This window comes from Diospyros lotus, chromosome 6 (genome assembly GCF_014633365.1).
Source record: "Diospyros lotus cultivar Yz01 chromosome 6, ASM1463336v1, whole genome shotgun sequence".
In the NCBI taxonomy this organism is placed as follows: domain Eukaryota; kingdom Viridiplantae; phylum Streptophyta; class Magnoliopsida; order Ericales; family Ebenaceae; genus Diospyros; species Diospyros lotus.
In genome coordinates this window covers 5,662,526-5,689,918 of record NC_068343.1, presented here as the reverse complement: position 1 = coordinate 5,689,918, position 27,393 = coordinate 5,662,526, and the positions used below count along the sequence as shown (strand labels likewise).

At 35.5% G+C, this 27,393-nt stretch overlaps 5 protein-coding genes across 8 annotated transcripts; 3 read left to right on the top strand and 2 right to left on the bottom strand.

Annotated features, from left to right (window-relative positions):
* The first annotated feature begins 64 nt into the window (after positions 1 to 64).
* On the top strand, positions 65 to 646 carry LOC127803711 (polcalcin Syr v 3-like). The gene has a single exon (XM_052340147.1). It carries the CDS (start codon positions 265 to 267, stop codon positions 517 to 519), a length of 255 nt encoding a protein of 84 aa, XP_052196107.1. The 5' UTR covers positions 65 to 264; the 3' UTR covers positions 520 to 646.
* Positions 643 to 3,854, bottom strand: LOC127803701 (probable serine/threonine-protein kinase PBL7). The gene is made up of 6 exons (XM_052340130.1): positions 2,437 to 3,854; positions 2,090 to 2,347; positions 1,805 to 1,974; positions 1,593 to 1,672; positions 1,347 to 1,494; positions 643 to 1,188 (listed from the first exon to the last, which is right to left on the bottom strand). Exons 1-6 carry the CDS (start codon positions 2,942 to 2,944, stop codon positions 835 to 837), a joined length of 1,518 nt encoding a protein of 505 aa, XP_052196090.1. The 5' UTR covers positions 2,945 to 3,854; the 3' UTR covers positions 643 to 834.
* Positions 3,855 to 5,724: 1,870 nt separating this feature from the next.
* Positions 5,725 to 8,042, bottom strand: LOC127803702 (pentatricopeptide repeat-containing protein At1g77360, mitochondrial-like). Of its 2 annotated transcripts, none has more exons than XM_052340131.1 (2): positions 6,430 to 8,042; positions 5,725 to 6,111 (listed from the first exon to the last, which is right to left on the bottom strand). In XM_052340131.1, the coding sequence occupies exon 1, from the start codon at positions 7,900 to 7,902 to the stop codon at positions 6,430 to 6,432; it is 1,473 nt and encodes a 490-aa protein (XP_052196091.1). In that variant the 5' UTR covers positions 7,903 to 8,042; the 3' UTR covers positions 5,725 to 6,111. The 2 variants fall into 2 exon arrangements, with proteins under 2 accessions (XP_052196091.1, XP_052196092.1); XM_052340132.1 differs by having other exon boundaries at positions 5,726 to 6,021.
* A 1,615-nt stretch (positions 8,043 to 9,657) lies between these two features.
* Positions 9,658 to 17,759, top strand: LOC127803705 (double-stranded RNA-binding protein 4-like). 3 transcript variants are annotated; one of them, XM_052340134.1, is made up of 6 exons: positions 9,658 to 9,799; positions 11,979 to 12,241; positions 13,288 to 13,498; positions 16,543 to 16,948; positions 17,290 to 17,355; positions 17,432 to 17,759. In XM_052340134.1, the coding sequence occupies exons 1-5, from the start codon at positions 9,718 to 9,720 to the stop codon at positions 17,306 to 17,308; spliced, it is 981 nt and encodes a 326-aa protein (XP_052196094.1). In that variant the 5' UTR covers positions 9,658 to 9,717; the 3' UTR covers positions 17,309 to 17,355; positions 17,432 to 17,759. The 3 variants fall into 3 exon arrangements, with proteins under 3 accessions (XP_052196094.1, XP_052196095.1, XP_052196096.1); XM_052340135.1 differs by lacking the exon at positions 9,658 to 9,799 and adding an exon at positions 9,812 to 10,056; XM_052340136.1 differs by lacking the exon at positions 9,658 to 9,799 and adding an exon at positions 10,408 to 11,136.
* A 2,681-nt stretch (positions 17,760 to 20,440) lies between these two features.
* Positions 20,441 to 22,141, top strand: LOC127803703 (transcription factor RHD6). Its single transcript, XM_052340133.1, has 5 exons — positions 20,441 to 21,062; positions 21,155 to 21,271; positions 21,405 to 21,470; positions 21,601 to 21,666; positions 21,793 to 22,141. Exons 1-5 carry the CDS (start codon positions 20,448 to 20,450, stop codon positions 21,913 to 21,915), a joined length of 987 nt encoding a protein of 328 aa, XP_052196093.1. The 5' UTR covers positions 20,441 to 20,447; the 3' UTR covers positions 21,916 to 22,141.
* The last annotated feature ends 5,252 nt before the right edge of the window (positions 22,142 to 27,393 follow it).

Genomic DNA, 27,393 nt, shown 5'->3' with positions numbered 1-27,393 from the left:
ATATAGTTTGTATCAAAAAGAATGGATTCCAAAACCAAAAGTGGAGCTTTCAGTTTCATTTCACAAGGCAGGCAGGCAGGCAGGCAGGCATCCGCCAATCGCTATTGTTACTCCGAGTGAGAAGGGCGACCACATCCTCTCGCATTGCCAACTCTTTATAAAAAAAAAATGCCCTCTCTCTCTCTCTCTCTCTCTTTATAATAGGAGCTGGAGCCTTGACCTAATCATTATCATCATCATCTCCCTCACAACCGTATCCGTACAATGGCCGTTAATCCAGAGGAGAAGGCCGAGTACGAGCGCATCTTCAAGCGCTTCGACGCCAACGGCGACGGCAAAATCTCCGCGGCGGAGCTCGGCGAATCCTTGAAGATGCTAGGCTCCGTAACGCCGGACGAAATCCAGAGGATGATGGCCGAGCTCGATACCGACGGCGACGGATTCATTTCGTTCCAGGAATTCTTAGATTTTGCCCTCGACAACAGAGGCCTCGTCAAGGACGTCGGAAAAGTATTCTGATCCTCGCCGATCTCTCTTTCTGTCTCTTTGTTCTACCTCTCTTGGCGCATTTCTTGTAACAGGAACTGTATTTAATATATATTGCCAACACGAGATCTTGCTTGCATAAGAAAATCTTACAACTTTCCAGAGCAAAATATTGCAAATTTATTAAAAACTGCACCAAACAGATGCTGTACAGGTCATTACATTCGGCTCGTTTGCAAAGAAACTAGAAAACTGAAAGCTCTAAGAAATCTAAATCTGTGCTCATCGGACTCGACTCCCTTTCTATCTACAATTGCAACAAAAACAATTTTTACTTTTTCCGACGATTCACCGGCTGTAAAGATGATCGTCTTCTCCAAACTCTGAAACTCCCAGCATTGCCAGAGCTAAATGGCTCTTCATCTCGCTGACGCTCCTCGTCTGTTGTGATTGAGACTCGCAATCTACAACATAACCACCATTCCGGGAACTGGACTTCTTGTTGTTAGAGCAATTTGGTTCTTCCCCTCTTAGCATTGCAACAATCTCCCGGATGCCCGGTCTACGGGATTCTTCCCTGCTTATGCAGGCATCGGCAGCTTGAACCAACCAGGTTATCTGATTCGGGTTCCTGGGACTGATGAATTTGAGCCGCGGGTCAAGCAACCTCTCAATCGCATGCTGCTGCAAGAGTGGTTTTGCCTGCACAAACAGAAAAACTTTATAATATAGCAACGTACAAACATATTAAGCCTTCTATGTTTATGTCACTCTATTGGATTGACATCATTTCTATTTATGGCTCTATTTTCAATTTGATTGTCAAAATTTGAATTGAAGCACTGAAGAAAGAAACCTACCCAAGCAACCAAGTTTTCTTCCCCTGGTCCACTCTTTGCTTCTATTGGCTTTCGTCCAGTTATTAGTTCCAACAGGACAACGCCAAGAGCGAAAACATCGGTTTTATCCGATACTTTACCATGCTGGAAATATTCAGGGGCCAAGTAACTGCACATTCAATTAAAATCATTCGCTAAATGCAAGAACACAAATATACCCAATCAACAAGGAAAAAACATATGATCTCTTCGGAATTGAGGTCATACCCAAAAGTTCCTTTCACTGTTTTACAAAGGAAGGGGGTTGAAGGTGCAGGGGTCCATGTAGCTAATCCGAAGTCGCACACCTGGAAATCCCATTAGAATGTGAGAGCACAACCAATATATTGGATCAGAAAAAGGCTTGGGTTTAAGAGGCCCATGGTAAGGTCATGGGCCCTCACTGGAACAATGAGAAATACCCGATAACGATTGTTTACCTTTGGCGATTTCTTTGAAGTTAGAAGGATGTTAGATGGTTTAATATCCCTGTGAATAATACATCTGTTGGTTCCACTGTGCAGATAATCGACTGCCTCCGCAATTCCAACAGCTATCTTATACCTCACAGTCCATGGTAGTGACGGGACACCCTTTACTCCCATCTCCCCTGTACGCAGGAATTTCTAAAACAACTCAAATTCATCCAATTGACAGCAAAAAAAGATCCTAGATCAAATTTTGTTGCTTGATCAGTATCAAAGAGACTGATAAACCATACGCACCGTGCAAATGCTTCTCTAAGCTTCCTCCAGATACATATTTGTAGATCAAAAACAAACCCTCTTCGGGATCAATACAAAAGCCCACAAGAGGAACAATATTCGGGCTGTGGAGAGAACTAGCAATCATCAGTTCTCTACAAAATGACTTCCAACACTCCTTATCTTCCTTAACTAATCGCTTAATCGCTACGGCGGTCTTCAAACATCCAATTCTACCTCTATAAACACAACTTAATGCACCTCTACCCAGAAATCTACCTATGCAACACAACAAAATTGAATCAGACATATAATATTGCATCTAAGAATCAGAAATGCTGAAAAAGAAAGACAACCCAATTGAATACCTCTTGAAAAATTGCGAGTGGCAGAGAGGATTTGGGCATAGCTAAACCTGACCAAAGTTCCGGCCACAGGAGAGAGAGCCCTCTCCAACGATTCAATTCTCCGACATTTCAACTCTCTCGAATCGACCAACCCGTTGTCCAAATTCACCATTAAAACAGTTGCCGGAGAAGGATTCGCCACATTCATTGATTCAACCTCAACTTGGGAGCAGAAACTATACCTGAAAGAGGAGTGTGGGTCTCCATCGACGCCGCCGGACTCGGCAAGTAACCACGCCTTGTTGTGCTCGGAAGTGTTGTTGCTCTGTTCTTTTCCCCGCCAGCGAGGTGGAAGAAAACAGGCCAAACCGAGTTCCCAAATCATCTTTCCGAAGAGGGTCTTCAACTTTACCTCGTCGTAGCCACAATACTGATCATTAGCTGAGGAGGAAGAAGTGGACGTTGGAGCAATTTGGTTGCCAAAAAAACCCTCTCTAGGTTTAGTGCAACTACTCCATGGAGACGCCATTCTGAAGCCAATCTCTACGAGAACAAGAGAACCCAGAGGCCAAAAGAAGGAGAATCAAGAGACAAAAAAAGGGGAAGAGAGAGAGAGAGAGAGAGAGTAGCTTTGCTTGACTGTGGGTGGGGAATTTCACAGCGCTGAATTGACAAAGGATTTGGACATTTGTATGTCTAGGTGTGTGTATGTATACATTGAATGGAATTAATGCTGCGGTATTAATTAATGGGAGGTGGAGGGAAGAGACGGTCCCATAACCAAAAATCTTACAAGATGAATGACCGAAATTAGATTGAACCAAGGGTAACAGTGAGCATCAACTGATACAACTGGATGAACCCACGAGCTGTGTGTTTTCTTTCTGCATAATTTGTACGCGCGCGCGCGAGAGAGAGAGAGAGAGAGACTGACCGTAACTGCTCGAGCGAAAGGGAAATTCAATCCCCGAATTGTAGGACGAGGGCGGGGCTACATCTCAGGGAAAAGGGAGAAATTCGTGGGCAAACAAAATTAATAAATGAGATTCTGTTTTCTGACATAAAACAAATAATTAAAGCCCAAATTAAAGAGTAAGAGCGTGCTTATAGTTAACCCTACTAGTAGTACTAGTACAAATATCTTGGCCGCCATTGACAGACGAGCAAGAGAAGAGCGGTTCCATCTGATCTGATCTGATCTGCCGCAGTCGCACTTTCTGATGAGATCGATTCGGGCTGCGGAAATCTTGGCGAATCATCATCATCCACTTGAAGTTGATGATTGTAAGTTCCATTGGATCCATGCTGCCACCGCCACTGCACGAATTTGAGCAAGGCATGGCATGGCAAGGCAAGAGAGCTTAACAATTTGTGTCCCGAGGATTTGCTGTCAGTTTAGACTTGAGTCAGAATCATCTTCTTTCTTTTACACTCATTGATGATCCACTTTCCAATATATTCTTCTTAATCAATACTCACATTATTATTATACTATTAAATAATAAATAGCAATCATTATAATATTTTATGGTATTATTATGCTATATCATCATACTTATAGTAATAATTATATTAATAATATCATTATATATTAGCATCAAGAGAAGATTGAATTGATAATGTTATATATGTACTTAGTTAATATATATTTATAATAGAATATTCATTATATTACAATATCAATGACAACTGTTAATGATATTTATGTGTCATATTTATGACAATCGCGATGGTGGCATCTAGGAGGTAGGTGGCACGATAGAAGAAGAAATTCAAGAATTCTCTGAACATGATTTTGCATAGATAGAGAAATAGTGGAAAAGATGGAGATGCTATCATGTTCTTCAATGTCAACGCCATCGAAAACAAATGACAGGGCAGGGGTGGCGTTGCACACCAAGGCAGATTGAAATGCCAACAAGTGACACCATTCATTACAAGGAATGAACACCACAGTGTGGCCATAGCCGATACCATTTATATCAACAATAGAAAAATGAATTCCCTCAGGAACTCACTTCTGTGGATCCAACAGCAAATGAATACTACTGTTTCACAAACACAGGCATCCAGACTCTCAAGTGAAAACCACTGCTCAACCAATATAGGATAGATATATCCAAGAAAAGAAAAGTGCTGCTCGACCTGGAGTAAGAATATGGCATGGATATACTAGGGTACTTTTTCTTTTTTCTTTTTTACTATAATTCATGTGTTTCAAGTACATAAACAAATCAAATCAAGTTAAATGACAAACTGAGGAAAGGCTAAATGCTTTACCTAAATCAGAAAATTTTCAAGGCAATGGAGGAAACGGGAGGACTGGTAATCAGCCTGCTAAATTTAAGATATACTTAAAACTTTAAAAATATAATTATTTATTAACTTTAAATTATTATTATCTGCTCACTAAATTTTGATCAACGTCAACTATTTATTAGTCATTACATCTTGTAAATAAAAGATGCTCACATTAACAAACACTTACTGAACTTTAAAAATATAATTAGTTACACATTGAACTTTGGATTGTTACTATATGCTCACTAAACTTTGTTCAACATTAACCATCTATCACCCGTTACATCATTTGATCTTACAAATGGAAAATACTCACATGGCTAACCGAATCTGAAGTGGCTCAATCAAATTCTTATTTTCAGCCAACTCAGCTCTAGCAGTGCGCGGTCACTGCTGAGCCTCTCTCCGTCACCGCCGAGCCTTGCCACCTAGTGCCTTGCCACCTCGCCTCTCACACGCCAATCATCGTTGTTAGAGTAAGGAAAAGGGAGAGAAAGGGAGAGAAATCTGGTATTACTGAGTTGGTCGAAAATAAGAATTTGATTAGACCATTTCGGATTCTATTAGGCACGTGGACATTTTTCGTTTGCAAGATTAGATGGTGACGTAACGAGTGATGGATGGTTGATGTTAAGTACAGTTCAATGAGCATGTAATAACAATCTAAAGTTCAGTAAATAAGTAGTTACATTTTTAAAATTCAATGAGTGTTTATTAAATTTTTTTGAATTCTATTAGCCACGTGAACATTTTTCGTTTACAAGATGTAACGAGTGATAGATGATTGATCTTGAGCAAAGTTCAGTAAACAGGTAAGAACAATTAAAAGTTCAGTGAGTAAATAATTATATTTTTAAAATTCAGTGAATATATGTTAAATTTACCCTAGTCAAACTAGGTAGAGATGCTTGGGTCTGGAATGGTACATTGTTTAGCTACTTGTATGGGTTTATCTAAGGTTCTTTATACACATGATAGGCAGCAATAATGAAACCTAAAAATTGACTTCTCCATTGGTTTCCGGCAACATTTTGAAGCCAAAAGTCCAATTTAAGCATCATTAATATTGATAAACAATATTCATTGCTTGCTAGTTGCTGAAATCTAAGAGCACTCCAAGGGACAAAAGAGGGCAGTTTTCAACATTCCAAGAAAAAAACTATACCGCTTCTGCCTACAACTTTACAAGCTTAAACATGACCGCTTTAACATGTCTCGATCAAACTTGTGCATCAACCTTGCAACATTCTTATTGCGCCTGCGCCAAGTGTCTCACAGTAACACGCAAATATCTCATAAAAATACCTAGAGGAGAGAAAATATTGAATCCTTGGTATCATGGAAATTGTAAAATGTTCACTTGGCTAAAGCAAACAATGCAATAGCATCATATGTCTGCACACACCAATTGAAAGCTCAGTCAAAAAATACCAAAAAAGCAGTTTTATTAAGAATAATTGAGAAGCAAAAAGAGTAGGAGCTGTTAATATAGTAGATAGCCAGCGAGATCCATAAGCAAATGCCAACACTTGGTACTTCAGTTCCTTGTGATTGAAATTAATTTTGAAAATATATAAACAAGCAAGAGCAGCCAAAGTACATAGTCATTATTTCTCTAAGCAGAAAATGACAGACTCATACACAGGAAAAGAAAAAGGCACTCACTAAATTAGAAACTGACTTAACAAAAAAACTACAAGTTGAAAAACCAACCTATCGGGTTTTCCACTTTCTTAGAAGTTCATCATAAACATAGCCCTTCCGGGCTTTGTTAAGGCTCTGTTTCAACTTTGATAATGTGGAGGAGTTCAACTTGATCCCCCGGTCAATCATACCATCAGCATACTTGACAGCTTCCGGGACCTTATTATTATCACGAAGGCTCAACACTAGTAGATTGCCAGTTTCCTCCAAATCAGAATTGTAATTCTCAATCATGCATTTCCACACTTTGATGGCCATATAAGCCTCCCCATTATCCACAAAAACACGGACAGCTGATCTGCAGTCTGAGTGAGTAGGAAAAAGCTCATTTTTTGTCATCTCAGAAAATATTGATGAAGCCTCCTGCAACTTCCTAGCCTTAATTAAGTAATGAAACAATATATTGTAAGTTTGAGAATCTGGAAAAACACCATAACAGACCATCTCATCCAACAACCTATTAGCAAAATCAAAGTCCTTAACTTCACAAAGTAAAGTAACCATTGAATTATATATCTCAGTATCTGGTCTAAATCCACCCATTTCAACCATAGATTCCCAAAGACGCAGGGCACCCTTTGCATCAGCTGTTCTCGTACATTCTTCAAGGGCAACCTTAAAAAACTTCATCCCTGGATAACACCTCCTATCCTTCATGGATGCGAAGAACTTTAACGCCTCGCTCATCCCATCACCCTTGAGCAGAGTGGTCAGAAATGAATCATAAGCGGGGACATTGCTTGGGTCCCAACCAATATCAGCCACCATCTCACCAAAACTTTGCCTTGCACCAGCCGCATCGCCTTCACTCTCCCACCCTTCCAGCAGAATTGCGTAACTATCAGCATCAGGCCTAATCTGATCCTTGACAATACTTAAGAACTCTCTGGCCTTCGCCGTCTCACCGTGCCTACAAATTGCACTCAACAGCGAATTCAGCGCCACAATATCACGAGGACAACCATAATCATCCATAACCTCAAAGGTTACGATAGCTTCCTGGACCCGATTGGAGGCCGCATAACTACTAAAAACAGAAGCAAAAGTGGCCAAAGAAATCAACCCCTCTTTCCTCATGGACTTCATTGCGTCCCACATTGCATCAAACAGGCAATTCTTGCCCAACAAATCAACCACCAAGTTCCAAGAGTAGGGGCTGTGCTTGTCATTGAGTTGAAACCCCGCCCACCGGAAGAACTTCACGACGGGCCCAGGGAAACCGTAAGACAACTTGAGGACTTCTTCGACGTCCTCGGGGGTGACCCGAACGCCGGTATCTTCGAGAACCTTCTCGACGCTCAGAGAATGGGTACTGGCTACGATATCGCAGAGCAATTTCACTTTCGGATGCAAATCCGGAATGTCGAGATATGAAGCAAAGATTGGACGCTTACCGAGTAGTGGCTTCTTGTTGCTGCGATCAACCGTCGAGGGCGACGATGAAAAGCCTTCACCGTGAGATCGCTTCCTGGCCCTGTCCATGATTTTGTTATCGTTCTCGATGAAGAGCACAGAAATCACAAGGCGACGGCAGAGAAACCCAATTGAAGTGGAGAAGGAGAAACATCAAAAACCCTAGCGATGTGGTGGATGCCCGAAACCGATGGGAAGCATACCCGGGTCCGACGCTTTCCAGAAGAATCATAATTTAATCATTAAATAAAATAGTTTTATCTAAAACAAAAATTATTAATCTTAAATACAATTTTAATTTTGTTTTTTTTTTTTTCAATAGACTTGAGGTTAGGTGTATCTATCTGAGTCTGACTAACAACAACCTTATTTAAGATTAAGATAATGTAAAAATAGCCCAACTGACAACGAAAGCACTCAACGTGATACTTTTTGAGTCCTTAATATTCAAGTCTTGATTGGAGAAAAACTCAGCAGTCAGAGTAATCTTGAAAGTTAAAAATCACTTGTCGTTCTTACATTTATGGCGAGGGTAGGGATTGAACTAACCGCTGATTTCTCTTATTTACATCTTTTATCGATATCGTGGGATCAACAGTGGGAGCGTTCGTGATGGTGTGTTAACCTAAAAAAAAAAGAAATATTAAAAAAATAAATAGAATTTTCAGGATAATATCTAAAATTGATGAAATTTGATTTTGACACATTAAAGTTACTTGTATAATTACCCACTGCTAAATTATTACCCTTTGATTATTTTCAAAACTTGTTAAGTTTAGGCAACTTTATGAGAATTTTAACTGTTCTAGTCCAATTTAAAAACACAAAGTTCAAAAAAAAAAATTCCCAAATTCAAAGTATCAAATTTTAATTCTTAATTTCACGACATCATGCGACCCCATTCTTCAACTATTAAATGTACAAGGCCAACTTATATCTAGAGAGATTTCATTTATTTTTTTACTTATTATATTTTAAATTTCATAATTTATAAATAGTGTCTAATTTAAGTATCGAATATTCTTTTTAAAATAAATTATAAGTAATCTTTTTTTCTACGGGAATGCAACAACATTTCTATTCATACAAGAGTATTGTATTAGAGCCCTTGTTATTAATTTGACTTAATTTTTTGTGAATATTATTAAGTGATTTGTATTAAAAAAGGATAAGAAGAATTGATGGTCAATTGCAATGATGCAAACATGACGACACATTATCTTCTTTTGTTTAAACAATTGAACAAAAGAAGATAATAGGAAAGAAATTATACCAAAAAAAAAGATCGAGAGGGTGGAAGAAGAATGAAAAGCTTAAGTCTTGACAACTAATAAGTCAATCAAGTGATGCGAGAATCATTTCTTAAGATCACGCTTAAAGATCTTTGCATTCAAAAAGTTATCACCCTCAAATTATGCACCACTTATTCCAATTTATAAATAGTATCGAATGGGAGAAGGACAAAACAAAATAATATAAGACTTGACAATTAGCAACTTAGATTAAATAAATAGTCATTTATTAGAGTCGCAACAGATGATATCTATACTCCGATTAAATTATGTATTATTTATTTAACTTTTGTAAAACTTTATTTCGATTTTAGAGTGACTAGAGATATAATATTTTACCTTCTAATTTTATGTGATCAAAATATGAGGAGTTTTTGAATAGAAAGATAAATACAAATACCTTAAATGAAAAAAATAAATAATTTATAAAAATAATTAAAATGTCTTTTTAAGTAAAATTTTACCCCTATAAAGACATGTGCCAAACAACATAAAACATTTTTCATTACAGTCTATCATCTTTCTCCGAACATCTTCTAGAGGTTTCAGTCAAGCCTTGACTGAAAGACTTTTAATCTCTTCCCTATCCAACATGTCAGTACGAGGCTCAGAATCAGGAGGGGCCCAGCCCCAACGACGTGATACCGCGACGAACAATGTTCCAGCTCCGTCTGGTAAGCCCTTTTTCTCTGCTTTCTCCTTCAATTTCCATTTTGTTCGAGGCTTGGAAAAATGCCAGAGAAATGCAAGGAAAGTCAGGGATCGATCTTCTGTTGTCTCAAGTTTCTCGTGGGAGGGAAATTCGTGCACAGGCGGTGCTGTTTGATGGATGAGTTTTGATTTTTAGTTCGCTTACTGAGCCGAGTGTTTCAGATATGGTGCCTAATTATGGTCTGTCTTGTTGTAGTTGCTGTTGCTGGTTTTCGATAGGGTAGGTCTGTTTGTTGCTCCTTCTGTTTTTGAAGATGGCTTTATAGTTTGCCTCTCTTCGTGAAAATGAAGTATTTGAGTGTTTGGTGTCTTTGCAGAACTTGGGATTCCTCTCATTTAGAGGAATGCATTTGAATGTTATGGTCCATGTATTCCGCAAAATACAAATGCACACTAGCATATATAAATGCTAAGGCAAACATATCTATGTTGGTGCAGAATTGTTTGCTTTTGGGTCTTTCTTGATTGCACGTCGCTCTTTTTTTCCCCCCCCCCCCCCCCCCCCCTCCGGAACGTTATTTTTTGTCCTTTCTGAAGTGTGTGTGTGTGTGTGTGTGTATTTCAAAGTTGAAATATGATGTGATACGAGGGTGAGTTTTAGTAGTGATAGTAAGGTTGCTTATTTGGGCTTGAATTGTGGAATCATTTTATTTATAAAGTAAGAGTAAGATTGTGTATAGAAACAGCCATTCGTTGACCCTCAGAAAATGGGGAGGTTGCCTTCTAAAATAAGATGCCACATATTTCTTAATACTAGTTAATTGGAACTGAGGGTATTTTAATACATTGTTTGAAATTTAGTAGAAGTTCAAACCTTCATTTTATTTGTAGTTCTATGTTCTTTATTGATTATGACCATCTTTTTAAAATATTGTATTGCACATATTTGTTTGGCAATTTATATGCTTACTAACCCTTTTTGGTTATGATTATCTTGGAATATTAGGATTGTATCTTAAGAGTTGTTGCTGACTAGTTGCACTTCAAAGGGAGGCTCAAACTCCAAGGGTCTACCTCGTAGACCAGCTTTTCTGTTTTCATTTTGACTAGTTATTATTCATGTATTTTTATGTGTTTAAACTTGTTTATTCTTTAATTTACAGTTGTCTGTTATACTATGAACTGATTTATCTAGCATGCATATCCTGTATTTAGACATTATTTATTTTCACATGGTATAATTTGCTTGTATCTGTATTGCAGTTTTGGAATTTTAGAAGATAATAAGCAGCTTTTGAAATGCATCCATCAGAATTTGCATTTAGAACCTTGGCTATATACTTATAGTTTTTATCAATTGGTAATGTTTTAATTCTATGTACCAACTTTTAAGCTTCTACTTTTCCCCCAAATTCTAACTGAGGCTTGCAAAGAGATGACGTGCTCGTGTAGCTTGGTGAAATTTCGGAGAGTTGTTTCGTATAAATGATGAAAATATCTCACATGATATCTCTTCCCTGGACTGGAAACAAGTTCTAACTAGCTTAGAGTTGATGGTGCTTGAGAATTCATGTCATTATCAATTGTAACTATGTATAAGAAACATATGTTCATGTATATCCCCATGTTTGTTTGTTTTTTTTTTTTTTTGATAAGTAGAGATGACTTTTATTAATTATGAGAAGAAGAAGTCCATGCTACATACAGTGGTCCAAAAGCACAACTGAACATCAAAAGCAAAAACCAGGAAAGCTCTGAACTATCCAAAGCTCTTGGGAGCCCTGATCCACCAAAACCACAAGGAAAGCAGAGTGGTAACTAAATCAAGACAACAGAGTATTCGTTAAACCAATTCACTACGTTCTGCAACATTTAACAGAAAATCATAGCAACCCTGAGCCATCTACAACACCAACACATTTCACAGATAATCATAATCACAACTGCATCCTGTTCACAACTGAAATTGAATATCAAAACAAGCGCCTGCTTTATCACATCCAGAATGGTCACCTTCAATGCTATCAGTGAATACAAATATCTGGAACCAGAAATCACACTTGAACTATTGCAATCATTTTTTTTTATCCTTGTACTCAAGATTGCAATTTTAGGTATCCATGACATCCTGTTAGCATATACTGCATCATGTGCTCGTAGTGCCTTTTTTGATAATTAATTTCCTTCCCTTTAAATTGCTAGATCTTCCTGAAAACTTAACGTTTAAGAATCAATTACAAGAGTACACCCAGAGTCTCGGTCTTGGTCTCCCGACATATCAAACCGTTATGGAAGGAGATCAGCATCCTCCGAGGTTCAGATCCACTGTTCTGATCAAAGGGGATTATTACAACTCGGCAGGAACATTTGCAAATCGAACGGCTGCAGAGAAAGATGCTGCTAGGGCAGCATTGGTTGGTGTTTCCCAAAAATCAAGGCATGAGATGACCTTGTTTACTTTTGAGGTATGCGGCAAGCATGATCTTCATTTTTGCCTTACTATGTTAGGTCTTACATTAAGGTATTACCTTACTGGAAGTATGTCTTGCGCAATGGTTCTGTTTTTTGGCATACTAATTTAAGTTTTGTATTGTTGTTTTAAATGGATTAATTGGCTTAGTTGCCAAGTAGCTTGAGATTTTATACCATTTTAAAAAGTTATGTTTTATTGACTTACCTGTATTGGGATGCCATTGAGATGTTTTGGTTGTCGCCCAAGTTCAAATTGAATGTTAGTAATTACTTAATATTTAACTGATATAGTTTTAATCCCACCAGCAATGTCTCAAAAAAGATTGCAAGTTGGAAATCTAAGTTCAGCTTACCTGTTGCATATTAAATCAAAATGGTTTTGAGACCTTAGGTCAAACTACATCACCTAATTCGTCTCATTGTGGTTCATCAATTAAGGTTACTTGTGTAAGAAAGAAAGTAGCCTAATAGTATATCTATAAGGTTCAATTCTAACCACTTGTACGAGATAGAAAATAGCCCTCTGGAGTGGCCTGAATTTGACGTTTTTCATTTGACAGTCTATTGAAATATGCTTCAAAACTCATAATGGAAACTTCCATAAATGAATTAACATTTCAATAAAATTGTTAAAACTTTAGCCTCATTATTACTTTAATGCATGTTACACAGTAAGAACGATGAAAACTTCCTTAAAAGTTTGACCAAATTTAATTACAACGCAATTACAGGACTAGATTGATGTTAATTGTAATTGGTTTATGTGGGACTGATCTACAAAGTGGAGAGTCTTGTGCACTGGATCATTTTTTAATTAGTTTTCTTCACTGGTAGTAGCACAAGGAATAATGGAATTGGAAACATTATTTTGTCAATTTACTTTGGTGTGTATTGGGCATAGTTTTGTGTTCTAGCATTTTAATTTTATGATATTTGATTCTCTTCTCTCTCTTTTCTTTCTCAGCTACTGTTTGAATAATATCCCCTTGTGCATCCCCACCCCACGTCTGTCTCTAACTGTTTCTCATTATTAATCCAGGTTCCCATCTTTTGCAAGGCTATCCTCAATGAATATGCTATGAAGATGAAGATACAGAAACCTGCTTATAACACAATTAAGCAAGGGGGATTGGTTCCTGCTTTTGTGTCTTCTTTGGTGTTCAATGGGGTTACCTACACTGGTCTGGAAGGCAAAAACAAGAAAAATGCTGAGAGGTTGGCGGCACGGGCTGTTATCCTATCACTTTTGGGTATTCTCTAAAAATCCTCATAGAATCATTGTTGTTGTAATTATTGTTAAAATCTGCATAGACAAGGTAATTTGGTGTTAGATTGTGTTTTTCTGCATTTATACTTTCATCTGTTGTTTGTGTGTGTGTGTGTGTGTCTCTCTCTCTCTCTCTCTCTCTTATTTTTTTATTTTTCATGCATCAAAGAGATCAAGTTAAGGATTGTGATTGTTGTCATTATTGTTGTATGCACCTAAGAGATCAAGTAGTTCATAGTCTATTAGGATATTGGAAGATGGCTCATGTCACCAAGAAAGGAGATGAAAAATGTTTTTCTGAGACTTTTCTAGATTTTTTTCAGTGTCAAAGAGTCATTTAATTTCATTTATTGTATGAAATATCTGGTCTGGTTCATTGAATTAACTATATCTTTCCAGAGCGTAACAGTCCAATTTCTTGTGCTAAAAAACAGAGTTAGTACCAAATTGCTGACCCCAGCGAAAATATATTCCCATTATTGTATTTTGTAGTTGATCCTTGCTCTCTCTCTCTCTCTCTCTCTCTCTCTCTCTCTCTCTCTCACATGCATTCAAAGCTGATCCTAATGGAGCTGTTTTTCCGTTATTGTATTTTCTTCCTCATCATGTATGTCATTGTGGCTCCTTTTCCTTTTATTGTCACGGACCCAAAGTATTTTAACCGGCTTCCCTTTGTCACTGTGGCTTCTTGTCCTAACCATGATCGAGACAAGACAACAACATATAAAGTCTTTATACCACCATGCAGAGTTCCATTAATTACACGAATTCTAGTTCTCTAGCCATTTCTATCTATAGCTTTATTTTTTATAAGGTCCTTATAGCTTATATTGTGTCTTATACCAAGTTTTTCATGGTCTTCCTTTACCTTTTTTACTGGATACATGTTGCGTTCCATCCCCTCTACTCACAAGAGCTTTTATTGTTCTTCTCATATGACCAAACTGCCTTAATTGTGTCTCTTATGTTTATCTTTAATAGGGGTCACTCCAACCTTATTAAGAATATACTTATTTCTAATTTTATTCTTTTTCTTGTATGGCTAGACATCAATTTTAACATTTTCATTTTCATTATGCTCATATATTACACATGTTGGTGCTTTTCTACCCAACATTATGTGCTATAAAACAAAGTTGGTTTTTATAGTCGTTCTATTAAATTTTACTAGTATCTTTAATGGAATCTTACTATTACATAAAACGCTAGATGCACATTTTCATTTTAACTATGTTATTTTAATTCTACGGGTAACATTCTCATTAAACTTCTCATCTTTTTAGATGATTAATCCGAGATATCTTAATTGATCTTTTCTTGGTATGACTTGATCTTTCAGTTTTACTATAACATTTTTCCAGTTTCGATATATTTGATTTTGAACTTAAACCTCTAGATTCTAGAATGTTATTCCATATTTTTAGCTTAGTATTCATGCCTTCTTTTGTCTCATCCACCATCACAATGTTATCTACAAATAACATACACAACGCCGCCTTTGCTTGGATATGTTTACTGAGTTTAGCCATTACTAGGGAAATAGGTAAGGGATTAAACCAGATCCTTGACGTAATTCTATTTTAATTGGAAAAGCCTCGGTACCTCTTCCATATGTTCTAACATGCATTTCTACTTCATGATACATGTCTCTAATAAATTGTATATAAGCAATTCAGACTCATTTCTTTTCTAAAACCCTCTTATAAGACTTTTCTAGAGACTTTGTCACAAGCTTTGTCTAAATCTATAAACACCACAAGTCAATTCTTATGTTTATCTCCATGCCTTTCCATTAGGCACCTCAATAAGTATATAAGTTTCTGATAGAGTGCATTGACAACAAGCTCTAAAGACATAAAAAGCGTCTTAAAACAAGTTCTAAGGCCCCAGCATTGGTGTAGGATATGGTTGAAGGACCCTTTTTGAAGCTTTTCCAGACTTAGTTTTCATGTTTTACGCATTAAGATTAAGATATTTTTTACAAAATGTTTTCTGAAATCTTTCTGTTACTTTATTTATAGTGTGTTCAGGTTTATTTCTGATACATTACTAGTCTTATCATTATTAGTTTATTTATTGTTTAGTTTTGCTAATAGAAAAAGGATTTCCTAACCCTAGTAGGAATAGCATTACTAGAACTCCATAAATACCAGTCCAAGATCTCCATTTTCATATAGAAGAATATTGCTGTAGTTTTCTCTATTCATGTTATGCTTTCATTGAATTGTGTGATGCCTGCCTAACCTTTGTTATGCCTAAAAGATATTTCTCTCTTCTAATCTTTCAATTTCGTATATAATCTTATTTTCGTAACCCTAATTTCAGCCCCAAATTTCATCTTCTCAGCCATATTTTGCCTCTGAATTGCCTACCAACCTATTATATATCTAGACCCTAGCCTTTGCAACAATTTCCCGTAGCCTTCTAACCCTAAATAAGCCTCCAATCAGTCTGTATCCTTAGAATTTCAGATCTGTTCTACATCTCATTGTTGACCTACCGGACATGAAATTAAATTAGTTCTTAGACATCTCAGTTTCTCTTCTTAATCTTTGCTCAATCACTCTTTCCCAAAGTTTTATATTGTTGCTCATTAGCTTGATTCCTTAATTTATTCTTTCCTCAACTTTGACCACCTCCTTTTTCTTGTAAATGGGCACTAGAGTAATTCAAAATTAGGTCCTCTTCATTGTACATGCAACCATTTCTAGAACATGTCTAAGTTGGTTATGCTTTCAAGTGTGTTCATTGATTGGTTCTGCATTTTTTGACAAGGAAAAGTATCAATTGCTTAGATCATATACGATAGGTGCAAACTTTTTCCTCCTGTATGGAGTACACTATGTGCATGTGTTGGCAATGTTTCTTTTATCATTTCATATGGTTGCTTTATATATTTATTTTGGGAGGGGGGAAAAAGGTTTTGTATTAAGACTGAATTGTGTGCTCCTTGGAGTTGGCCAACATACTCTTTCCATAAGGAGATATAGTGTATATTATGTGATTGACTTGCTGATACTTCTGCAGGTAATTCTGACTCAAGAACTGTACTCTCTGAGATTATCAAGTCGAATAGGTTTTATGCTGCATCACATATCGTTAATGAGCCCAACAGTACCCATGATGTCATTATGACTGTGGCAGCAAACACTGGTAGTTTAGGCCTTACTCAAAGCAAAAAGAATGAAGTTGAAGCTGGTGGATCTACCCTTAAAGTGCCAAGCACCGGAGTTCCAGAGACTGGCCCAGGCAAACTCAACAATGTTCCAGCAACTGATCAACCCTTTCATGAATCCAAGAAACCTAGATTAGAACAACCATCTGATGCTGATACTCCATTTCTTGACCTCACTTTGGCTATTGGTTCGAGTTCTACAAGAACGCAAAATGTTGAGAACAAGAAAAAGGGTAAAGAGCAACTCCAGGACGAACAGTAAGTACCATCTGCTTTATGATGCTCAGAATAAAAAGTACCGAGTATTGTCTATTACACAATATTATGGTCACTGTTTGGTTTGTGCCATCTGCTGTGATCCTCAAACTTAAACTCGTTGGTCTGGATTTCGTTATGTGATGCTTAGATGATTTCTGCCTGCTGTTGCATCTCTTGCCTATCAATTCTCTTATGGTTCGTAATTGCACTATTGTTTTTGCACTACTGTATGAGATTTTATTGGTTTGTTGGTTGCTTCTGCTCCTTTCTTAGTAAACTCTGCTTATTTATTCATTAATTTTCTCTGGCCCAAATTAAGGTTAATAATCCTGAACGTGCAGGTGGTGGTTGTCATTATGAGCATGCCTTCTGGAGGAATGTAAATGATCTGCTACCGTCTATTTGAGGTAAAACCAACCCTTGTATATAATCAGCTCTCGCACAACAAATGCAGTCTTAATCACACAATTGTATCCATTGCAGGTTGAGGTGGCAGTGATACTTGGAAGATGCCCGTGCTTGTACGGATCAGCAGTCAAATGAGAGCCCTTGTCATTTTTATATTGATTTTGCAGCTACTACTGTAGTGATGATGCGGGGCTTCCTTTTTGTTGGTTGCTCAAACTTTTGTTTTTAAATTACCGATGAGAGTTTTGAGTATGTCAGAAGAGAAAAAGGGATAGATTTTCTCAACATTTATACCCTGGCAGGCTTACAAAAATTGTCGAGTTTAATGGGTCTGGCTTTCCAGAACAACTTTTTGGTTCTCTAATTGAGACTATAATAAATATATTGAAACCAACAATTTAGAAGGCTTGACCATGGCAAAACCAGTAGCAATTGCTTGTGATACACACAACAGTAATTACAAGGCTTAATTTTTATTAAGCGAGGTCTGAAAGTTGATGGTACTAATTTCAGACTTCTATCTATTTCTATTTATAGCTAGGAATATTACATCCAATGTTACGTTTACAGTTAAGATTTTATTGAGTCTCTTTTCAAATTTTCTTGATTTTCATATTTACTCATTTTAAAATTACTTTTATTCACTTTCTTCAATTTTTTATACGTTCAAATTATCTTAATCATGACTATTATCTTTTGTCTTTAACATATGTCGTCGTTTTAATCATATTATATATGTATTCATATTTTACACATTATTAGCATTTACCTCGAATCGAATCGGAATTTTGCATAAAGAGAGGGTAAACCAAAATAATTAGATTGCTAGATATATATGTCCATTCGCGGAGAATTTCTGATAGAAGTTGAGATAGAGAATGACATATTAATATCCCGAATGCTACGTACTGCCTCTTGATTTGATGCAGTGATTAGTGTAAGATAAAAATGGATTACGTACATTAATTAATGGTGGTCAACTCTCTCTTAAGTCTCCATAAGGGCGAACCAAAATGCTAAAAGCTGTCTGTTCATGGTCAACCAATCTCTTCAACATTCATTTCCACGTGCATATATGCCTCCACGCCGCGGTTAACACTTACAACCCGTACTTCTTGCTACTTTATTTATTTTTATGACAGCAAAAAATTAAATTTCAAGCGAATAAGAATATAGTTAGTTTTATCCTCCAAAAGATAATGCTCATATATATAGTTAAACTGCAGACTACCTGTTAAATGAACATGGGTTTGCGAGATTATGATCTCTCTGTGCTGTTGGGCAAAGAATATATATAAGAGTCTCCTTGAGACAAGGAAAATTGCTCTTCTGCCAATGCCAACCTTGATTCGATTGGCCCAGAAAACACAGCCACACCATGCATGCATATCGATCACAATCTTCATCGAGTTTGTCAAACCAATGCTTCAAACTCTCATTAATATGAGCAGCAGCCAAGTAATTAAATCTTTAAAATTAATTATGTCTTTGAATTTGATTCTATATATGTGAACATTGTTCACAATCATAGCACATTCATGATACATCTATGGCCATGGCCCCTCTCTACAATGCAAAAAATGTATAATATTAGAGAAAGTTATATTCTATAGTTATTACTTATTATATAATTTCTCTTGAGACTAAAAAATAATATTTTTTATTGAAAATACTTTTTCTTGTAAATAGAATTATTTTTTTAGAAAATAAATAATAGGGATTGTCCATGTGGTTAACAGGAAGAAGGAGAGGAGGCAGGAAGCTGCTGTGCTGCTGCCTCTCTTTCTGTTTCCTGAAATTAAGTGAGATGAGTACACTAAGAATTTGGGTGGGGGGGAATCTGAGACGTGGGATCGGCGGCGAAAGATCCGGCGAGGGTTTTGCTTCTTTGCTTATTAAATTAATTTACCCGCCCATACACTTACACATATACAATATCGTCTTCAATTCGTCTCTGCCAGCTAACAGTCCCCATGCAACTGCATAAAAATATATCTATTATTATTGCTAGCTGCTTCCATTAATACATTCACACACACACACATATATATAGATATATTGAAATGTCAAATAAGTTACTATACTTTAATTTTAAGATTAAATTGGTCGGGTTTGTAATTAAAGTTTAAAAGTATAATAATTTATTTGTAAACCCTTCTTAAAAAACACTGTTCGAATTGATTAAAAATCAAAATATAGTGACTTACTTGATAATTTGCTATATATATATATATACACACACACACACACACAACACACTTCTTCTTATTAATTTATTTTAAGGGAGAAGGGTGGTGATTGAAATCACAAAGTTGTCGTATGTTTACTAATTAGTAAAATATATGGTGAAATTTCCTTAGCTTATCTGGAATTATGGATATTTAGTAATATGGCTAGCTTGAAAATCTCAACAGTGTTTATGAAATTTAATTTATTTAATGAAATTTGTTACTCGTAGATTGTCATAGTTATATTTAGATAAACTATCTCAACAGTGTTTATGCGTCAGGTTAATTTGAATTTTATATAAATTTTGGATCTAAAAAAATTCTAAAAGATTTAAAATTTTGATCTCAGCACTAACTCAATTGCAAATTAAAATCAAACCAAATCCAACTCAATTAAATTGGGGTTGGATGGTTTTAAAATCTGAACAAATATATATCACATATATATAACAAATTTTATAATTCAAAGCCTGTATAATATATCAAAATATTAAGATCTGTTTAACTGTTTTAATATAAATTCTAAACAAAATATAGTGAGCCTAAGCCTTTTTTGGCATTGTTTTATATGATTCGGGTCAGATGAACTCTCTATAAATTTAGTAATATAATTCAGAATTTAGTAAAATAACAATTGAATCTAAAAAAATAAAATCAACGCAAAACTTTGTTAAATAAAAATTCAAATCAAACGGATTCAATCAGTTAATTGGGACAAATTCTTAAACTCCTCCTACCCTTAGCATATTGATTAGTATAAAAACCATAACCTTGAAGTCTACATTGTAACCTTGCCTAGTTGAGCTAGCTAGCTTTAGTAGTGTTCTAGTTTAATCATCCCCTGTTAATTCATCCCTCTATCCATGGCCCTTGCCAAGGACCCTAAGGATTCTGATCCACAGATGAGCTTGCTCGATCAGGCCTCTACATATTTCTCAGCTCAGGTTTCCGAGGAATCCTCTCCCGATCAGATTTACGTGAACAAGGCGGTGCCTGACGGCGGAGATCCCTCGGATAAGGCCGCCGGCGCCGTCTATGTCAAGAAATTCGCCGTCGCCGTGAGCCGCTCTTCCTCACTTTCCAGTCCCAGCAGCACCAATTCCAGCGGCGGCTACGTCTATGGCGGCGCCGCAAACTGTCAGCCCGAGGAAGCTCACAGCTCTGTGATCAACTTCAAAACTAGATGCAACAATAGTACTTCCATGCGTGGCTCTGGATCTTTTCTCAGCTTCGAACAAAATGATCATCAGAATAATGACTACTACTCGATCTGGGAAGACAATCTGTTCCACGGCATCTCGAGTTCACGCCTGTTGCCTGATTTCAACTGTGTTCAATCTTGCACGAGAGAGACCCAACATGGGCCGGCCGGAGATTCATTTGGGTGGCCGAATTTCGAAGCAGATACCGCCGCCATTTCCACCATTCAGGAGTTTGGAACACAAGAATTAGCAAGCTTCAATAAGCGTCCCCATTCGGTATTTTTTCCTTTAATTCCTTCAAAATTGCATCGAAATTTAGCTTATTTCTTCTCACTGTGTTTTGGGGTTTGAATCATTCATCTGAACAGGGAGAGAGCGGTCAAGCTGGGAGTGGGAAGAGACAGTGCAGCGCCACTGGAGAAACAAAGAAGGCGAAGCCAAAGTTAACTACTGTATCCAAGGACCCACAGAGTGTGGCAGCAAAGGTAAGTTTGCTTCTGAATCAAGTCAACAGGCTTGATGTTCTTATAAACAAAGCTTGATTAGCAATGAAGTAATTAAAATCTAGATTTAATGGGGGTTTATTATATATATATTGAGGGAATGTTTGTGTTGCAGAACCGACGGGAAAGGATCAGTGAGAGGCTAAAGATACTGCAGGAGCTTGTTCCTAATGGTTCCAAGGTGGGTAATCAATCAATTTCCTGCTAAATCATTATTCGTAGTATTAATTACAAATTTGGCTTCTTCATATAATCACCTGAAATTAAATCCGTGTTATTTAATGATTTTCCTACATGTTTGTTATTTGCAGGTTGATTTGGTTACCATGCTGGAGAAAGCCATAAGCTATGTCAAGTTTCTTCAGTTACAAGTGAAGGTGAGAACTCAAATCAGAGAATAATTGGATCATGAAAAGCTTACAAATTATTAAAATACACTTTTTAAGTGGGAGGGATTTTGATCTTAACTCTCTCTCTCTCTCTATATATATATATATAAGTAGGTGTTGGCAACGGATGAGTTCTGGCCTGTTCAAGGAGGAAAAGCTCCTGATATTTCTCAAGTAAAGGAAGCCCTTGATGCCATCCTCTCATCTCAGAAAGACACAATCTCCAGCTCCAAATGATCATTCCGTTTCAACTCATCAACAACAAGAAGAAGACGAAGACGAAGAAGAAGAAGAGTTCAATGGATCGAGTTGCAGATATAATAATATTAGTAGTAAAAACCATTAAAAGTTATGGTTTGGAACTTAGAAACACTACTTGTGAGGACAGAATTAATCTCTTGATCTGATGATGGAATGAGAGACTTGAAGACGTCTCATGCACTTGCACTTTCAATTACATATCTATATCTTCTTTGTTTTGTTGCATTTTCAAGGTTAAAGTTAACTAGGATGCCAAAGGAGGAGAAGGTTGTAAAACTAGATCATTAAATCTAACCCAATAATTATTTTTTCATGGCTGGGAGTGGGATCTTTACTGAAATTTCTTTCCCAATTTTGGTTCTTTAATTAGTTCCTTGGATATTAATTAATTTAACGAACGTTAATTGTGTATGCTACATCAATAATTATATCAATTTCACCCAAATCTATCCACCTAAAGCTTCAGCTGCCAGTACGGTGTACAAAACCATTTGCTTGCATGCATGCAGCGTCTATTTAATTTCTTCTATTAATTTTTGTCCCCCTTTAAACTATATATCACCTTTTGGGTAAGCCCAGAGCTGCAGGTCTGGGTTGGAGTAGGAGCAATTAGAGAGCCTGTACTTGTTAAAAGAAGGATTAATAACTATTAATTGAGCAATAAAACACTGGCTGATCAACAAGAACATAATTAGTGACACGGGTTAATTAGTTATGATTTACAATAGGAAAATGATTTAATATCTTGTGTTTACAATATTGAAAGAGACACCCCTCTTCTTGCCATGGACGTACGTACGTGGCAAAACCTAAAACAAATTAGGAACATGCAGTTTTAATTTCAAGAAGGAATGAGACCAGCATTAATTTAGAGATGGTACGTATATGCATAATTTGTCTACCAGCCCAGGTAACATATATAGAGATGGTACGTATATATATGGCACCTTTAATTAGGGAAAAATGAATTCGTCTCCACCTTAATTATATACTTAAATATATATATGTATGTACCCATCGCTTTAATTAAACGCCCAGTTCAAGCAATATAATTTTTTTTTTTTTTTTTTGCAAACTATAAGATTTAAAATAATAATAATAATATATGGTAGAGATATAATTCTGCAAGTCTTAGTAATAAATATAATAAAAATTTGTTTGAGAAAAATAAATTTTACCCAAATTCTTTTTTATTTATTTTTTTCTGGATAAAAATAATTATAACCAAATTCGATACGAAGCCAAATAAAAAATGTGCTCAAGCCTGGACGAAATTTGAAAAAAAGAATGACACGTGGCAGTGAATCTCTCAATCTGGGGACAAGGAGAGACCATGGGGCACGTGTCGCTTCAATGAGGATTGCTGATCACATGACTAAGCACATGCTTTGATCCATGTAGCTGGATACATTCCCTTGTTATCGCCCAGCCCAATCAACTCAGATATAATCAATCAATTAATTAATTAATCAATCAAAAAAACTGATTTTTGTTTAGCACTGATTTTTGTGAACCCTTTTTTATTATTTTGTCCCAGATTCAGTGATTTGCAATAATTGGGATAAAATTAATAAACATACATTAATTATAATTATTTACTTATTAAACTTTAAATTATAACTAATTACCCACTAAACTTTAAATTATAACCAGTTACTCAATGAACTTTACTTAACGTCAACCATTTATCACTCGTTATAACTCTGTTAGTTATTACAAATGAAAAATACTGACGAAATCTAACCTAACAAAAATTAATTTAACATATATTCACTAAACTTTAAAAATGTAAATACTTACTCACTAAATTTTGCTCAACGTTAACTATCCATCACCCCGTTACATCACCATCTGATCTTGAAACATATTAAAATATTTTTATATGCATTTGAGATCACTTACTTCTCAAACCAAAAGTAAAAACTAAACTAATAATTCAAATTAAAAAAACTAATGATGCAAACCAAAAGTAAAAAAAATGTTTGCTTAAATTTTTTTACCCCGTTATGAACAACAAAATTCAACATATTTAATAATGAAACCAAGAGCCAAAAATTGAAGGTACATCGGTCACAAAATATGATCAATTTGGTCACTCACTGAAGCTATGCCAATCACTGAATACTGTTGCACCCACAATGATGTATTATATCAAATTAGCATAAATGTAATGAGTGAATTTGGTGACCATTAAATTTTTGTTTTCTTAAGATGGTCATAGAATCTCATTATTTGGATGGGTAAGTGTTTTGTTTAAGGCGACGATGAAATAAATATTGTTAGTTTTTGGCATAAAAGGAATATGATTTTTGTAATCAATTTTTGGCTCTTGGTCTCATTATTAAATACATTTTTTGTGAATTTCGTTATTCGTAATGGAAATAAAAAATCTAAACAAACATTTTTTTTACTTTTAATTTACATCAGTAACTTTTTTTAATTTGAATCATTAGTTTAATTTTTTATTTTTGGTTTGAGAGGTAAGTGATCTCAAATACATATAAAAATCTTTTAATATATTTCAAGATGACGGTGATGTAATGGGTGTTTCAAGATCAAACGGTAATGTAACAGGGTGATAGATGGTAGACGTTGAGTAAAGTTCACTGAGTAAGTAATTATATTTTTAAATTTCAGTGAATGTATGTTAAATTAATTTTTGTCGTGTTAAATTTTGTTAGTCAAATCAGATCCGTTAGCATTTTTCGTTTGTAATAGCTGACGGGGTTATAACGAGTGATGGATGATTGACGTTGAGTAAAATTCACTAAATAACTTATTATAATTTAAAATTTAATGAATAAATAATTATAATTTTAAAACTCAATAAATGTTTATTAATTTTACCGACAATAATTGAGTGGCTGATGGGATGTGCCTCCTCCCGTAGTAGTACATAACAGAACAGAACAGCCCACATGTACGATTAATATAGCTTTCAGATGAATGTAATTTTATTATTATGCTCAATGATTGGGTGCTTTGTCTTACAGTACTGCAAAGACAACATTACATTCTTTATTAATCTCAAAATTAATTCATTTCCTAAACACCCACCCACTGTGGCCTAAGTTCATTTTCTATATCAAATAATTGGGCCTTGGTGAGAAGACAAGCTGTTGAGCATGTAACGACACATGGCATGACATGTTGTAATCTTTTGGATCCTGTCATTGTTACATTTGGGTTGACCGTTACTTCTTAAACATTTTTATAAGTTTAATTTTGTATGTTTTTAATTAGTTGAATTCAGTGTTTTTAGGTTCACAGTATAGAGTTTTAAAGGCATCCCAATAGCAAATTTAAATTTAGAGATTGTAATAAAAGGCTCGGCTCCTTTCATGTAAATTAGCCAAATTTAAGTCTAATAAACCAATTCATATCTCAATTTTAAGTCTTTATAATAAATAAGAAAAAATGAAAGGAAAAAAGTACGTCAGCTTGAGCTTGCCATGAATTGTAAAAGGATTTGGCAAGCTGGATTTTGATTATATTTTAATAATAATAATAATAATAGGAAAAATAATGGAGGGGTGCACATGCAAATCATGCGAGTCGTACGCCTCCACGTGCCCACCGCGTTGAATATTATAAAATAATATATGATAATAATGGCACATAAGAAATTACCAAAGATAAAACATATAGACTGCCGTGGGCCGTGGCTGTCTGACTGATAATATGTATTGGGCTGGCCCAATTAGCCCCCAACAACCCAAGCCCATTCACACACCCCCCCCCCCCCCCCGGCGCTGTGCTGGCAGCCTAGAAAATATTGCCACGTGTCAGACCCTCTGGGTCTGGATGGTGCAGTTTCTCCAAAGTCGAGAGTCAAATTCAAGATTTTTTCTAAAATTTGATGTAGCCAAAGCCAAACTTGTTTGCCCTAGACTTTTCTTTTCAATTTTGGCATTGTAGATAAAGTTATTTGACTTTTTTATTTGTAATTTGAAAATTAAAATTTCAAAACCCATTAGAATATATTTTTGTTAGAAACTTTTTAATTTAGGCCAACATACTTATAAATAACGAGACAGCAGACTTTAGTAATTTATTAAATTATATAAAAGAAAAATAAATCGATTATTAATTGATGTTCAACCTTCTTTCAATACTAAAAAACGTTTAGAAAGAATTGCTCTCTGAAGTTGTCTCTAAAGGTATTTTGATATTTAAATTAATATAATTTAATAAGAAAATAATAAATTTATCTAAAAATAAATAATTAACTATTAAAATACATAAAACAAAGTCAAATCGATCCTTTGAGAGTAATCAACCTCTCTCCTTGAGTGAAATATGACTATTATGCGGAAGATCTTTGGACATAATTATGCTTCGACTAATTAGATTTATCAATCAATTCTATTCTTTAATGGCTAAATTCAATACTTAATCAGTTTCTAGAATTGAATGTGATAATCTTGATTTCTCTAGATCCAACATCTTGATACCTATAAGTAGACTTTGATGACACTATGTACACTGTGAGATTAGTAGATCTCTCATCATGATGGGCAATACCAAATGTGTATTAATTTTAATGTCACCATATTAAAATTATTAATTTCATTATTTAAAAATATAGATCTCCTATTTAAACGAAACGAAGATATTCAATTTTGGGTTCAACACTAAATATGTGTCATGCTCAACTAATGGATCATGTTAGGTTGTGCCTAAATAACAAGACCTCTCATTCTCGATTGGATTGCATATTATTGGGTTAGATTGGTATATTTCATTTGTTATAAGAGTAATATGTTAGTGTCAATTCGATAGATTGCGAGTTCAATTATCGCTCTACGCAAGGATTAAAAACTCAATCTGCGATTTATCTCTCCTAGCATAATCGAGAGCACGAGCATTGGAGAGCGCGCAAATACATTCATTTCAAATTGTGATGAGCATGCCAACTTGTTTGACATCTCTGTAATGAATTTTTTGTGTTAACAAATTAAGAGGCGTGTTATTTTAAATTAGTTGTAAAACACACGTCATGCATGCATAATTTTAAAAATATTTAAAATTAATGTATTGTAAAACCTATCTAAAACTTTTATATTTCGAGCCAATGCTTTTTTTTTATACTTGGAGGCAATGAATTTCTTGTGCAAACAAATTGGAAATGTGGGAAGAATCATTATGTATTTTTTTATTTTTGGTTTAATTGAGGGAACAATACAGTAAAATTGAGTACATAATAAATGTACAAATTTTATGTACAGAGAACATTTCTAATATAAGGTTACCATAAATTTTTCCCAATCAACATCACCTCTGTACTGTACGTGGTAAATTTAACTACATTTGTTTGGCACGTGATGCTGATTTAGAAAAAATTGTAATTATTTTTTGAATAACTTTTATAATTATAATAATTTTTATTGAAAATCAATTAAACATGTCAAACACGACATGTTGTCCACCGTGTTAAGTCCTCACCCTGGTATT

Bases quoted from the DNA above. Each gene is read 5' to 3' on its own strand.
- LOC127803711 (XM_052340147.1), top strand. From the start codon at position 265: ATGGCCGTTAATCCAGAGGAGAAGGCCGAGTACGAGCGCATCTTCAAG.
- LOC127803701 (XM_052340130.1), bottom strand. From the start codon at position 2,944: ATGGCGTCTCCATGGAGTAGTTGCACTAAACCTAGAGAGGGTTTTTTT. The intron at 2,348-2,436 runs GTATTCAATTGG...TGTGTTGCATAG, and splicing joins CACTCGCAATTTTTCAAGAG to GTAGATTTCTGGGTAGAGGT. The intron at 1,495-1,592 runs GTATGACCTCAA...TTGAATGTGCAG, and splicing joins ACAGTGAAAGGAACTTTTGG to TTACTTGGCCCCTGAATATT.
- LOC127803702 (XM_052340131.1), bottom strand. From the start codon at position 7,902: ATGGACAGGGCCAGGAAGCGATCTCACGGTGAAGGCTTTTCATCGTCG.
- LOC127803705 (XM_052340134.1), top strand. From the start codon at position 9,718: ATGTCAGTACGAGGCTCAGAATCAGGAGGGGCCCAGCCCCAACGACGT. The intron at 12,242-13,287 runs GTATGCGGCAAG...TTATTAATCCAG, and splicing joins TGACCTTGTTTACTTTTGAG to GTTCCCATCTTTTGCAAGGC. The intron at 13,499-16,542 runs GTATTCTCTAAA...ATACTTCTGCAG, and splicing joins TGTTATCCTATCACTTTTGG to GTAATTCTGACTCAAGAACT.
- LOC127803703 (XM_052340133.1), top strand. From the start codon at position 20,448: ATGGCCCTTGCCAAGGACCCTAAGGATTCTGATCCACAGATGAGCTTG. The intron at 21,272-21,404 runs GTAAGTTTGCTT...TTTGTGTTGCAG, and splicing joins CACAGAGTGTGGCAGCAAAG to AACCGACGGGAAAGGATCAG. The intron at 21,471-21,600 runs GTGGGTAATCAA...TGTTATTTGCAG, and splicing joins TTGTTCCTAATGGTTCCAAG to GTTGATTTGGTTACCATGCT.